The following is a 12967-nucleotide window of genomic DNA, read 5'->3' on the forward strand; positions in this document are numbered from 1 at the left end:
ACCACAGAGGAACAGACCAGGGTTGGAAACAGTACTTTATTGAGTCTGATTTGCAGACACAAGCATTCCCCAAACACAAGAACAAGCTCCTACCAAGCCACAGCTCATCAAGTCCAAGACTCAGCAAGATGCAGAAAGTTGCACTGCACTGTCCCAGGGAGAACTAAATCCCTCTGGGGGAATGGTGCTGAATACATACCAGTGTAGCCAATCCAGTGTCTTGGCTGCTCTCGCAGGCATAGTCCAATTCTTTAGTGCCACTCAGCCAAGCCCAGCACAATGTATGTGAGAGCAGCTCTGGACACAGAGCCTCTAGCACTGCCTAGCAGCACATCTGGCAGCAGAGGTGTGTGACTAGAGCAGACTTCAGCATGGCAGATGAACAACACTTCCAGCTTTGTTTGCAGGTACAAAGACCCAGGCCTGCTCCTCACTTCTCCATGAGGGACTCCAGCTGCTCCTGCAGGGATGTCATCTGGGAAAAGGGAGTGAGGCCTTACAGTAAAGCATGGCTGGGACTCCTGGCAGCTCCAGCCCAAGCACTCCTGCGTTTCTGCAGATCTTCTACCTACGCCAGTGGCTGCTTTGCCTGTACAACACAGGGAGCCGTGCCTGGGCACCTCTGGGGCAGAACTCAGCACTGCCGACAACATAAAGCCACACAACAGGAACCTGGGAGTGGGAACCTCCTGCCTTGGTACCTGGTTGAAACTCAGCAGAGCTGCCCAGACAGGAAATCTGCCAAGACCCTACAGCTACTGCCTTTCTTGTGCATGGGTGCTAGCGGGTTTCTGTGCCCTGTTTTACCCCAGGCAGCAATCCTAGCAGCCTTGGATTGCTGACTACACATGTTTCAGCTCACTGCTCCTCTAGAAGGAAGGCTACAATCAACCCCATTTCCTGTACCTCCTTGTGCCTTAGGAAGCTCCATGCAAGTACAGATGAGATACAACCACACCTGACCTGTAACACCAGAGTTCAAAGCAGATGGTGTGGTACAAGATTCAGAAACTTTGCTAGAGGCCAAGCCTAGAACCGTGTCATGCCCCAGTCCTTCCTACTCCGCTGTGGGAGTTTCCTCACCTGCTGCTTCTCTCGCTCTTCCTGCTGCTTGAACTCATCCAGCACAGCCTGGAGACGGGTCTGCAGAGACAAACATGCCAGACCACAGTTACCAGTGTGCTCTGAACTGAATGGGTACTGGCACAACATGTCAAATGGTGCAGCAAGCCCCAAGCTGCAATGACAACCAGCCCCCTTATCTCCTGCAGTTTCATGGATTGCTTTGCTTCCATGGGGAAATGCTGGAGTATGTATGGTCACACCACTATTATTTTTAACCCAGCAGGCAAAGGCCCCTGGCTTTTCCAGGGCAGCAGCTGAATCAGTCTGCTGGATCTAATGGCAAGCCAGTGCTAAAGCAGAAGGCTTGAAGAGACCTCAGGAGAGCTCTCACCTTAAGAGCTAGGTTCTCCACTTTCATGATGAGATCTTCCTGGCGCTTCCTCCTGTCCTGGGTCTCCTGGAGTTTACTTTTCAGGTTGTCAATCTGTTTCTGGATCCCCATGACTGGAAGAGAGAGTGAGCTCAGAGCAGCAGCAGAGCTGGGCAGCGCAGCCTGCCTGGCACTGCAGTGATTCTGCTGCACTCTGCCACCCACTCACCTATCTGGTTGGACCCCTCGTTCTCTTGTTGCTGCCCATCGGACTCATTCAGCTTGTCCTGCAGCTGCCTCTCCAAGTCCTCCTCAGTGTCCATGATGTTCAGGTCTTCGTCATCATGATGATCCCTCTCATCTTCGTCTTCGCTGCTGCTGCTGATGTCATTAAATATCTCCCGCAGTTCATCATGTTCTAGGGGAGTGCAAAGGGAAGACAAAAAACATAGCTGATGACCTTCCATCATCCTTTGCCTGCCAGGGACCACATCAGTACAGGGTGCCTGTCTGAAAGCCCTCTCTCCTTTGCTCTGGTTAGGGCTTACCTCAGAGAGAATGGGCCCAACTGATTACTTAGTGGCTAGAAAGAAAACAAAAGCCTTCCCCACTGCACCTGAGGAGCCATGGCCCTGCTTATGTCCCGACATCCCTGGGGATGAGATGTCCAGGCTGGTGAGCGAACCATGGTTGTCTACTTCTTTTGTTTCATCTTCAGCAATGACTTCCCAGCCTGACAGCAGGAACAGACAAGTCAAGGGAAAAAGAGGAACATGAAAGATGCAGTATGACAAAAGAATGCTAAAAACTGCAGGAGATCACTGCCCCTCCAAGAAGTCTGGCCTTGCAGCTATGGATATCCAGGATGAGCCACCCCAGCCCCCTTTTTTGATGACTTCTCCTCTGCTGTTATTTAAGTTCCTGCTCAGTACAATAGTACAGTACACAAGGAAGGCCACTATGAAGAAACGATGAGCTCTGAACAAGGCAAAGATGAAGCTCCAAAACTTCAGTGCCTCTTGTGTGCTTATCTCCCAGCCTCTCACACCCACACAGAGCTGAACTTGTCTCTCCTTTCCACAATCCCAAGGTCACACATAGTGTCTTGTCCCCCATTTGAGCTTTTTTTCTCCTTAAAAGGATACGGACACTGACAGCTTCAGCATCTGTGCTTAGGAGACGTTTCACCTCTTTTTCCACATCAGGAGACTCAATATACTGGGCCAGAGAGGGGAAAGAGAACAGGGCCACTGTTAAATGCCTCGTGCGGGCTGCTGGTGCTGGTCAACTCCAACCCTCCACCTCTGGAGAGAGCCCTATTTCAAGCCTGTCTCCTCTTATGCTTTCTGCTCAGCCTGTGCTCATGCTCACCCTAAAAGTAATTTATGCACCTCCAGAAAGCAATCCATCTTTTTTGCACAGAGCTCCTTGGTGGGTTGTATACTCTCACTTTTCTACTTATACTACTTATGAAATAAGACTTTTCGTGTGTATGCAGAAAGTCCTCAAGATGCTGTTTTCTGATGGATGGTCAACTCAACTCCTTCCCATCTCACTCAAAAGAAGGTTTCATTTTTTGCTTTTAAATTAGCCAGGAATCTTAATGCAGTGACATAAAATCTCTCCTGTGGGCTAAAAGAATGTCTCAAGTAATTTGTTTCCCAAATGTCATGCAAAATAGCACTCCATTCTGTTCTCAGAAACTGCAAAGCAGAGACGAACAAGTCTTCCCAGCCTCACAGTGCTGCATCTCTCCAACACCTTGCCTGGCTTGTGCATATGCACAGAGACAGTCTCTGAGCTCCATCTGTTGTCACTCCCCCAGCTGACATGACAGTTATGCTATTTGTAGTGTTGTTGCTTGTTGGGGAAGTGAACAGGCCATGCATAGAAAGAAGATTTCAGCTGGGAAAGCAGGAATGAGTGAAGTCTCATTTCCATGCGAGTCTTCCTTTCTTCTCTATGAGCAGGAAGAGGTGCGCTATGGCAAGGCAGCCGCAGGAATGGAGTCCAGCAGTTCTCTGCACAGAGGATTTTCCCCTCAGGAGCATCTTGGAAAATATGGAGGAAGCACCCAAAGAAGTGTTTAAATCTGTTACCCTCCCTTCACCCTCATCTTGGGCAAGGAAACATGTGAAGCAATGCTAACAAATTACATGTTTTCTGGACTAATAAACAGTTACAGCTCTAATGTCTCTGCTTTTCTATCCTTTGGTTATTGCAACTGCATCTGTGTGAGAAGCAACTCACCTTCTTCTTAGCTGTCTTCCGGAATCGTCTCTTCCGTACATTTTTCAGGGGAAGAGTGACTGTGAGAAAGGAAACAGATTGCATGTGTCAGGCAGATGGCCTAATGGGAGAGTTGTGTGCCAAAAGGGAGAAGATCCCTTCAGGAAGAGAGAGAGTACTGAAAATGGAGCAGCAGCACAGCCGGGACACAGCAGTGGTGAGTGCCCTGCACAGCTGTGGGGACACTGGGTTGGTGGGATGAAGGGGTTTGGCACAGCCTCTACTCACTGCCATGGTTCCAGATGAATTTCTTCTCTCTGTCCTTGTCCTTCTTCTTATTTGCCTTGGGGTCAGTGCTCACAGTTTGCTCTTCCAAAGGAGGGTAGAGATCACCATCCACAGTACAAACAAGCATCTGGAATCCGCACATAAACACAAAGGGTGCTTATTGTAACACAAGGACAAAAGGATATGAAAGCTTTTCTGGAAAATGAACGGTGACTGCCCACTGCATGTTGTGAGCCAAAGGGATTCATGGGCATGGGGTACGAGAAACACAATGTTTCACACCCAGCTCAGTTCATATCTAAACACAGCAGCAGAGAAGCTGTTAGGACAATCACATTTCATACTTCAGAAATGGGATTTCTAAACACCAAGTGGAGTGGGAAATTTTACGCTGCTAATATTGTGAGAATAGAGAAATAAGCCATGTCATACTGGGTGTCCAGCTGCCAAAGTGTACTAGGGTTTTCCTGGACAGGGGAGCAAGGAATTAAGCTATTGGGGCAGGCAAGAAGAACAGTCCATACCTGGCAAATATCTGCTGTCTTATAGAAGGTTTTCTTGTCAATGGTTTTTAAGCTCTCGATGATGCAGGGCAGATCCACCAGCTTAGCTGCCAGCGGCACCCGGTCTACGCGGACAATCCCGTGGCGCCCATCCGCTGCAGAAAGCCACGGGACAGGTTAGTGCTGTTGCTAAACAGCTAAACTGAGCAATATGTTCCTGGGCAGTAGAAATTTCACGGGAAAACACATGCAAGTTACACAGCTTCACTTGTAGACAGTCAGAGGAGTTTTAAGATGCCCTGATCCTGCTCACTCACCATGTAGCTCAATGGTGAGCCTGTCCTTCAAGTTGACATTCCCAGACTGTACCGCTCGCCGCACAGTGGAGGCATATTCCTGGGAAGGTTGGACAGACTTACGTCAGGACTGGGTGTGCTTCCTCCAAGAATCACCAAAGGCTTCTGTCCAGCCTACCCAGCTTTAAACACCCCTGCCATCCCAACGTAGAAAAACAACTGCAAGAGCCGCAATGCAAATTGCACCCTCCTCCCAATACCACGCATTAACCCTGTGGCTCTGCTATTCCCAGTGCCCTTCACACCCTCCGACATGATACAGCTGTGACAGTGGTGTGAGGCCCCCAGCAGAGACACCCTGTCAGAGGACCACAGCTCTGGAGGAAGTTACAGTTCCCCTCACCAAGCTCTCCTGGCCTCAGCAGGACACAGTCTCAGCTTTAAGCATCTAACAAATAGCATCAAGTGCACTGACAGCCATAGCAACTGAAGACCCAGCACTTGCTAAAGCTCTACCGTGACAGAAATTTCCTCCCTAATCCTCTAAGTTGTGTTCCGAGCCTCCTGCTCTGTGTTGCAGGAGCACCTCTCAAAAGGAGGCCATAGAAAATCTGTTCAAATGAGTAGGAATGGGCTACCCAAGGCCAAAAGCACCCTGCCCCTTCCATGTCCCTTGCCAGGTCCACAGATTTCCCACTGACTTCACCCCCCTTGCTAATGCCTCTCCCAACCCCTGTGCTCGCCACGCAAACCGGACTAAGCTGTGTGTAAAATGTGATGGTGGCCACTTCAGCTGTACCAGACCGAATGGTCTCTTACCGGCGGCAGCCGCAGCACAAACTGGCTCTCCAGCTCATGCGGAGCATCATCCTTGCTCTTACTCATCCTTTCTTCTTCAGCTTGGAAAACAAGATACAATTACCTCATCGCCAAGAAGGCTCCTACAAGGTAGCCCTAGCCCAACACGGCCAGGGCCACGCTCTCACCCGCGGGCGTCCCGCACAGGTGCGGCAGCGGGGGGAGCTGGGGCCTTTCCGGGGCCCGAGGCTGCGCTGCTGTCGGGATGACACCCCGGCAGGGCCTGTCCGGCGCTCACGGGCGCTCCCAGCCCGAAACCGCGCTGCCGGAGCCTCCCCCAGCCCCACTCACCCGCGCCCAGCAGCGGTCCCGGGCGGAAGTCAGGCCCGGTGCGCCGGCATAGGCTCCCCCCGCCCGCGCCGCCCGTTCCGCTCCTCCTGGCACCGGGGGAAGGGTGTTAGCGGCGCACCGGAAGCAGCGGCTAGCGGCGGCGGCGCTGCCATGGGGGGCACCGGCGGGTGGCCCGGCTTCTACGTGGGGCTGGGCCTGGCCCTGGCCTCCAGCGCCTTCATCGGCGGCAGCTTCATTCTCAAGAAGAAAGGGCTGCTCCGGCTGTGCCGCCGCGGCCGCGCCAGGGCAGGTACCACCGGCCCCGGGCGGGGGGGGGCGGTGGCGGGGAGCAAAACGCCCCGGTGCCTCCCCGGCGAGCGGCCCGTCGCCTCCGCCTCTGGCTCGTAGGCAGACAACCCCCGGGCTGTCAGTGCAGCTGCTCCCCCGGGAGGCGCGTTCCCCGGACGCTGCAGGCCGCGCCAGCCTCCACCCGGACAGTCCGGCCAGCGCTGGGCCTTGGCCGCCCCCCTCCATGCTTGTGGGGCTTTTTGGTTTAAAAGTAGGCTTTTTCCACAGGGATAGCTAGCCATCGCCCGTAGCCAACAAAGACGCGTTCCTACAACCACTCATGCATTCTTGAAACTGCTGTCTTTCAAACGTGGGAGACCAGGGGATAAAATCTTTGCTTTTACAGTAAAAGAATCAGTGCTTGCCCATGTCTGGGTCAGGCCAGTACGTGACAAGGCACGCAGACCCAAGGCAGCCTTGCACATAGAGATCAGGCTGCTGCTGCTTGCTTCTCCGAGGCAGTTCTGGCAGCATAAATAAGCCTTTTGTGTAGCTTCATCTGAAGTTTCTTGTTACTCTTTCTTCCTTACTTAGGACAGGGAGGTCATGCGTACCTGCAAGAATGGCTTTGGTGGGCAGGGCTGCTGTGCAGTAAGTACCTGCTCTGAAACTGTAGCAAGACACACTTAAGAGTGTGTTTGTCATTGTTTCCAATTGCTTTCGTGTTTTATTATTATGATCGTTGTTTGACTGCTTGATTTTTATCTGAGTGTCTGAGGATGTTGTTGATCTAATTATAACTTTAAAATATTCTAAAGTCTCATGCATTACCAGGTTTCTCTGCTAAATAGGAGTTGAGGAGCTGGTCTAACTGGGTTGGGTTAAGTGCTTCTGATATGGCCTGCCCAGACAATGTAGTTATAAGGGCACATGCAGCACTGTGGGTTTAGTGCTACAGTGATTTCAGCAACTCTATTTTACACTTTTCGATGTTAATAATCAACTGTACTTGATTTACCCTTTAAAAAGCTGTAAAAGCTGTTCCAGGAGAAGAACATGACTTAGAAACATGAAACGGGTCAAAACTCTTTTCAGCTTTGAGGACATTATGGAAATATTTTTCTGTGGTTACTGCTCAGCTGCATAGCCACGTGTGACTAAGGATCACCACGTGTAACCACGAGCCTTCTCTTCCCAAGACAACGTATGTTGGGCTTTTGCTTGTTCTTGCTGGCGCTGTTCTTTCCTGGTTGCATGACATACCTCAGAGAAACATGGGATGCTCAGGTGGAAACTGAGGCTCTCTGACTGCACTCAAACTTGTATTATGCTGAATTGCTCCTACATTGATGCTCAGCTGACAGAGTTTCTCTTGCAGTGGGAGTTGGAGAAGCAGCAAATTTTGCTGCCTATGCCTTTGCCCCTGCAACACTGGTAACTCCACTGGGTGCTCTAAGTGTCCTTGTTAGGTAAGCAGCTTCAGAAACACCCTTACCTCACCTACCACCCCTTACCACCTACCTGCCCCCTGGTGAAAGCAGTTGCTCTGCTTTCTTCTGTCTCTTCCCTCAGGTACTCTATCCCTTGGCCTAATGGGTTTTGGGTTTTTTTTACTCTCTTTCAGTGCAGTTCTGTCTTCCACCTTCCTGAATGAGCAGCTTAATGTTCATGGGAAGATTGGCTGCATCCTGAGTATCCTAGGCTCCACGGTAATGGTGATCCATGCTCCACAGGAAGAAGAGGTTTCCAGCCTGGAGTCAATGGCAGAGAAGCTGAAAGATCCAGGTACTTAAATAAAAGGGGTCCTATCAACTTCAGGCTTGGAAATGACAGTAGAAAGTAGGATACAACTTGGCTAGATTGGGAAGAACTGAACTAAAGGGTAATCGAGCTGTTTCTTGTTGTGCGCACCAGTGGAGGAAACATTCCCCGATGTCCAGGATAGCTTGCGGGTTGCCTTCTGTGGTGGGAAACGGCTGGGGTCTCCACGCTCTAAATATGAAAGATTGGTGACAGTCAAACAGCACTTAATGCACGTGCTCAGAGGATTTACACCTTATTAACTAGCTCAAAACATAGGGGGACCTGTCAGCTTCAAAATGGCATTTTAGGACTGTCAAGTCCTCTTGGCCCTGGATGAAAGCAGCAGATGGGAACTCCACTTCACGGAGAGGGAGTCTGGGTGATGGTCCCAAGTCACTGGGTCTGTGCCAAAGCAAGGATGGTAACTTGGGTCATTAACAGTTACCAAGTGTGCTTTTTTTATACTGTCTATGAGGTACAGATGCAAAAAGTGAAGAGCATGGGAATTAGCTGCAGCTGTCAGCAGAAGGGGTTGGCCTGTGGCAGTGCCGGGATAAGAGAGGGAATTCTTGTACACGAGGGTGGCAGTGGTGTGGCTGAGGGAAGACAGAGGAGGAACTTCAGGCAAAGGTGAACGAGCGATTCAAGGATTTACGCCCAAGATCAAGTAGTCCTGATATTTATGTTAGAGGATGAATCAGGTTGCAAGGATATGATTTGGGCAATAGCATGAATGGCAGAATAAGCCACAGGAGGTGGAGGAAGGAAGCACAAGGGGAAGAGCAAAGCAGAGTAATAGATGCTGCTGCTTATTAGAGGGAGCGCTCCAGCAGGGCCTCGCACTCCTGTGATGTGGCGCTTTCCTCTTTATCCCAGCCCACAGACTTCAGCTAGGGCTTCCCAAGCCTTCTGCCACCTTCCTGGGCCTCCTGCAGAGCTGTGCCCCCTGTTCTTCCTGGTCAACAAGCCCTCCACCTCCGCTAGTGCTGTAGAGCCTGGCTGTGCCCCTACCCCTTCCAGCATGGGTGGCTGTATCCCCCGACAGGCTGACTTGTGGGGCAGTGCTGTGATCAGCACTGTAAAGAGCTGCTGTTTTCTCTGCAACTTTGCTCAGGCTGGAGACCAACTCTGCTTCCCAACCCCAGTCCCTACAGGTGGAGGCTAAAAAGACAGACTGATGGGGCAGTTACCCACCTGTCCTCCATCTCTACTTGCTGTTCAGTTACATCTGTCACTGGTGCTACTGTTCTCTGATAGAGCTCTTTAATTCTTCTTTCCCCAAGGATTCATTGTATTTGCTGTGTGTGTCCTAGTGAGCTCCCTTCTGCTTATCTTTGTGGCTGGACCCCGTTATGGACAGAGCAACGTCCTGGTTTATGTTTTGGTCTGCTCCGCCATTGGCTCGCTTTCTGTGTCCTGTGTCAAAGGCTTGGGGATTGCCCTGAAAGAACTGTTTTCTGGGAAGCCAGTCCTGAAAGAACCACTGGGCTGGGTACTCCTGGTGTGCCTGGTGATCTGCATCAGTGTCCAGATCAACTATCTGAACAAAGCCTTGGACATCTTCAATGCGTCTGTGGTCACACCCATTTACTATGTGCTGTTCACCACAGCAGTCATGATGTGCTCTGCCATCCTCTTCAAGGAGTGGCAACACATGGTGCTAGACAACATCATCGGCACCATCAGTGGCTTCCTCACCATTGTGTCTGGCATCTTCCTCCTGCATGCCTTCAGGGACATGCCCTTCACCTCCGACCTCCTTCCCCTCTTCCTGCAGCAAGGTAGGGCAGACCTGCATGCCTCATGGAGGAGTACAGACAGACATCAGTCATGTCAGCACCAGCCTCTTCTGCCCTCAGAGGACAAGGGCTTTCAGAGCACAGAGGAGGAGGAGGAAGGTGAAAGCGTGTGAGGAAGCCTCTGAACTGCTAGCTTTCTGCTGAGCAGCTCCACTGCAAGGTTGAACATGCTGCCTCAGCTACTGCTGCACTAGCAGGAGTTGTCAGTTACTGTCTACCTGCCCCAGGCATGAGATGGGTGACCTGCCACTGCCAGGAGGCTGACAGGGACAGTAGCCTCCTCCGACTACAGACAGGAGCCCTGGGAACCACCCAGTTCCTGGGATTTGGTGCCTCTTCACTGTTCTTTTACATGAAGAATTGATCTGCCCTCGTCAGGACACAGGCTTCTGCTGCGCAGAGGCCCACAGCACTAACACAGTGCTAACCCTTACAGAATGTGAAGACCACGCATTTGGGGAGGCCTCACAGCATTTTTTAAAAATATACTTAGAAGATTAACAGTTACAAAATAATCTAACATGGTGCTAAGATTACACAGAGACAATGGATATCTGGCTTTAAAGATCACATACCCAGAATATTAATTCAAAAATTCCTCTATCAAGTACTTGTTTTGCTCACTCTGCTAGAATTTATTTACAGATTCACATCCAAGAACAGAATACAGCCAAAACTGGAAAACTTCAGTGGTGCTGCCACATACTGCTGGTGGCTCTTAGGGAGGGACCAACCTCTTCACACAATGTTTGCTGTGCAGGTTGATGAAGCACCTGGTTACTGTATTCTATTAAAAACCAATTTGTTCATTTAAGGAGTGGCTAGTGATACATCTGTACCGAGAGCTGGGCCAGCACTGAAAGGCGTGAAGGATTACAGGGGTAGGAAGAACCATGCAGGTGCTCAAGAGAAACTCAAGATAGGGACAGGAGAGGGAATCGCTTACTGTGGGAACAGGAGTGACCTAAGAGTTCTTAGCTATTGAGGTAAGTTTCTGAAAGATAACTAGACAGCTGTGTCCTCACTTATGTGGGTTTTTATCTGCGTAGCTGTTTAACACATCCTGAGTTTGTTCCTAGGAAGGCTGCTGGCTACAAGCCACCCATGTTAGGAACTCGCATGTCCTGCCCAGCCACCCATGGCAAATAGATGTGTGCAGAACTTTTACCAGGTTCCTGTGTAGAGCTCCAAGCCACTGTCAGTGGGTTGCTCCAGGCTTCCCAGAGCCATGCTGTACGTAAACACTGCTAAAATGCTATGCTGCCTTTCCAGAGGGTGGATCAGTAGGTTGTTTTTCCAGTTAGAAGCTCCTCTCTGTGTCCTGTGGTTAGAGGTCCAGAAGACACAGCCATAGGCCTCCCTCCAGTGATCTCCACAGGTTAAGGTGCATGAGGTTATAAAGTAACCAGTTATTTATTTCCTGCATTTAGTCTCTAAAGAAACTATTCCTTCACAGGACAGCAGGAGCTGTTAACTCTTTGGGGAGGAAGAGGAAAGGCCACAGCCTCTCCCAGAGATAAGTTTGATTCATGGGACCAAATTAATTGAGCAACAAATCAGAATTCAGAGCAGACCTTCTAGCCAGAAGACAATTATGCCCCCTCCCTACCAATTTTGCAATAAACAGGATCACTGGGAAAGAGCGGGAGTGACAAGGCAGACAGATTTTCAATTCTCAGTGGTCATCTACCTGAACAAAGGAGAATCTCATGTTAAAAATTGACCCAGTTAATATTTATTACATTGACCAGGGGAAAGCAGTAAATGGAGCAAGTCAGGATTGACAGAGTTGTGCTGCAATTTGAAAATTTATCACTTGGCCACATGAATGATTTACCTATGGAAGCCTGGAAGTATTTTCCAGTAGTGACACTGCCTGGGATGATCAGTGTGCCCAACAAGCTCTTCTCGCTAAGGGTACCTGTACCAGACTGCACAGTGATGGCACCTGCAGGGCTTGTTAACATCTACCCAGGAGGGTTCGTTTTGTGCAGCACTGTTTAAGGCAGTGGTCGCAGGCTAGCCTGGCCCAGAGCTGAGATTCACATCAGTGCTGGGAGTACCCCCGGACGTGAGCGTCACCACCCCTCCATTCAGCTGAGCGGGTGCATTCCAAACACTCCCTGCGTAGCATTGATAGTCCTGGAGTCCCAGCACAAAGATGGTTGCTGGCCTGCAGGGCTTGGAGCAGCACGCCACCCCGAGGAGGAGTGACTGTGCCTCTGTCATGGGCTCTCATCTGGTTGCAACTTCCCCGAGACTGGCATTTAATTAAATCCTAAACTCCAGAGCTGATCCTGGCTCATTCAGGCAGCAGAGTGACCGGGAGCTGGTGCGGCGGAGGGCCCGGCCTTGTGGGGGGCTGGCATCCCCCGGGGCGCAGGTCCCGCTCAGTCGGACAGGCTCTCCGAGAAGGCCGACTTGGACTTCTGCGTCTGCTCTAGCCGGTTCAGGATGAACTGGCTGGTGTCGATGAAGCGCTCCACGCAGTTCACGAAGCACGTCTCGGCCCGGCTGTCCAGCTTCGGACCCGGCTTGTCCATGCACTTCTCCTGCACACAGCGGGGGACCCGTTGGACCCACGCCTCCTGGGCTTCTCCAGCCCGCGGGCACACCGGCGTCTTCCCCCCTGGCGAACCTCATCCTCTCGGGCGCATCTAGCCCCTCCCCCGCCCGGGGCTCTTACCGGCCGGCCCCCCCGGGCCCCCCCTTCCCCGAGAGCCCCCCCCCCCGGGCTCAGCGGGGCTGGCATCGCTCCCACGGCGGCTCCATTTTGTCCCCATCTCCCTCCTCCCCCGGAAGCAAGGGTCAGCGCGGCGTCCCTGCCCGCCTGTCCCACCACCGCGACCCGCCTCCGCCCCCGCCCCCGCCGCCCCGGCCACCGTCTCGGCCAGCCGCTCGCGGGCCGCCCGTACCCAGCAGAGCTCAGTCATCTGGTGCACCAGTTGCTGGAAGCGCTGCTTCTGCGTCTCCACCTCGATGAAGCGCTGGAGCTGGGGGTCGGCGCCGCCCAGCCCGGCGGCGGACGGCGCGTCCATCCTGCTACCGGTACCGCCGGTACCGCCGCGCCGCGACCTTCACGTGCCGCGCCGCCGCCGCGCATGCGCCCCAGCCGCAGAGCGCATGCATCGTGCCCGCCCCTTCCGCACGCGCTGCGCATGCTAGCCCGCCCGCCGCGCGTCCCCTGTCGGCGGGGCG

General features: G+C 52.1%; 3 protein-coding genes across 5 annotated transcripts; 1 reads left to right on the forward strand and 2 right to left on the reverse strand.

Moving 5' to 3' along the window:
- Window positions 1-56: 56 nt before the first annotated feature.
- Window positions 57-6039, reverse strand: TAF7L (TATA-box binding protein associated factor 7 like). Of its 2 annotated transcripts, none has more exons than XM_072877347.1 (12): window positions 5901-6039; window positions 5571-5650; window positions 4773-4851; window positions 4477-4610; window positions 3953-4079; window positions 3685-3744; window positions 2581-2658; window positions 2052-2168; window positions 1665-1853; window positions 1457-1569; window positions 1084-1143; window positions 57-475 (listed from the first exon to the last, which is right to left on the reverse strand). In XM_072877347.1, exons 2-12 carry the CDS (start codon window positions 5634-5636, stop codon window positions 431-433), a joined length of 1068 nt encoding a protein of 355 aa, XP_072733448.1. In that variant the 5' UTR covers window positions 5637-5650; window positions 5901-6039; the 3' UTR covers window positions 57-430. The 2 variants fall into 2 exon arrangements, with proteins under 2 accessions (XP_072733448.1, XP_072733449.1); XM_072877348.1 differs by having other exon boundaries at window positions 59-475; window positions 2581-2653; window positions 3686-3744.
- On the forward strand, window positions 5957-10583 carry LOC140658667 (magnesium transporter NIPA2-like). 2 transcript variants are annotated; one of them, XM_072877346.1, is made up of 5 exons: window positions 5957-6189; window positions 6762-6818; window positions 7546-7636; window positions 7792-7952; window positions 9284-10583. In XM_072877346.1, exons 1-5 carry the CDS (start codon window positions 6051-6053, stop codon window positions 9880-9882), a joined length of 1047 nt encoding a protein of 348 aa, XP_072733447.1. In that variant the 5' UTR covers window positions 5957-6050; the 3' UTR covers window positions 9883-10583. The 2 variants fall into 2 exon arrangements, with proteins under 2 accessions (XP_072733447.1, XP_072733446.1); XM_072877345.1 differs by having other exon boundaries at window positions 5972-6189; window positions 9254-10583.
- Window positions 10584-11488: 905 nt separating this feature from the next.
- On the reverse strand, window positions 11489-12900 carry TIMM8A (translocase of inner mitochondrial membrane 8A). The gene is made up of 2 exons (XM_072877351.1): window positions 12685-12900; window positions 11489-12321 (listed from the first exon to the last, which is right to left on the reverse strand). Exons 1-2 carry the CDS (start codon window positions 12805-12807, stop codon window positions 12160-12162), a joined length of 285 nt encoding a protein of 94 aa, XP_072733452.1. The 5' UTR covers window positions 12808-12900; the 3' UTR covers window positions 11489-12159.
- Window positions 12901-12967: the final 67 nt, after the last annotated feature.

The sequence above is a fragment of the Ciconia boyciana genome, chromosome 12 (assembly GCF_034638445.1).
Source record: "Ciconia boyciana chromosome 12, ASM3463844v1, whole genome shotgun sequence".
NCBI lineage: Eukaryota > Metazoa > Chordata > Aves > Ciconiiformes > Ciconiidae > Ciconia > Ciconia boyciana.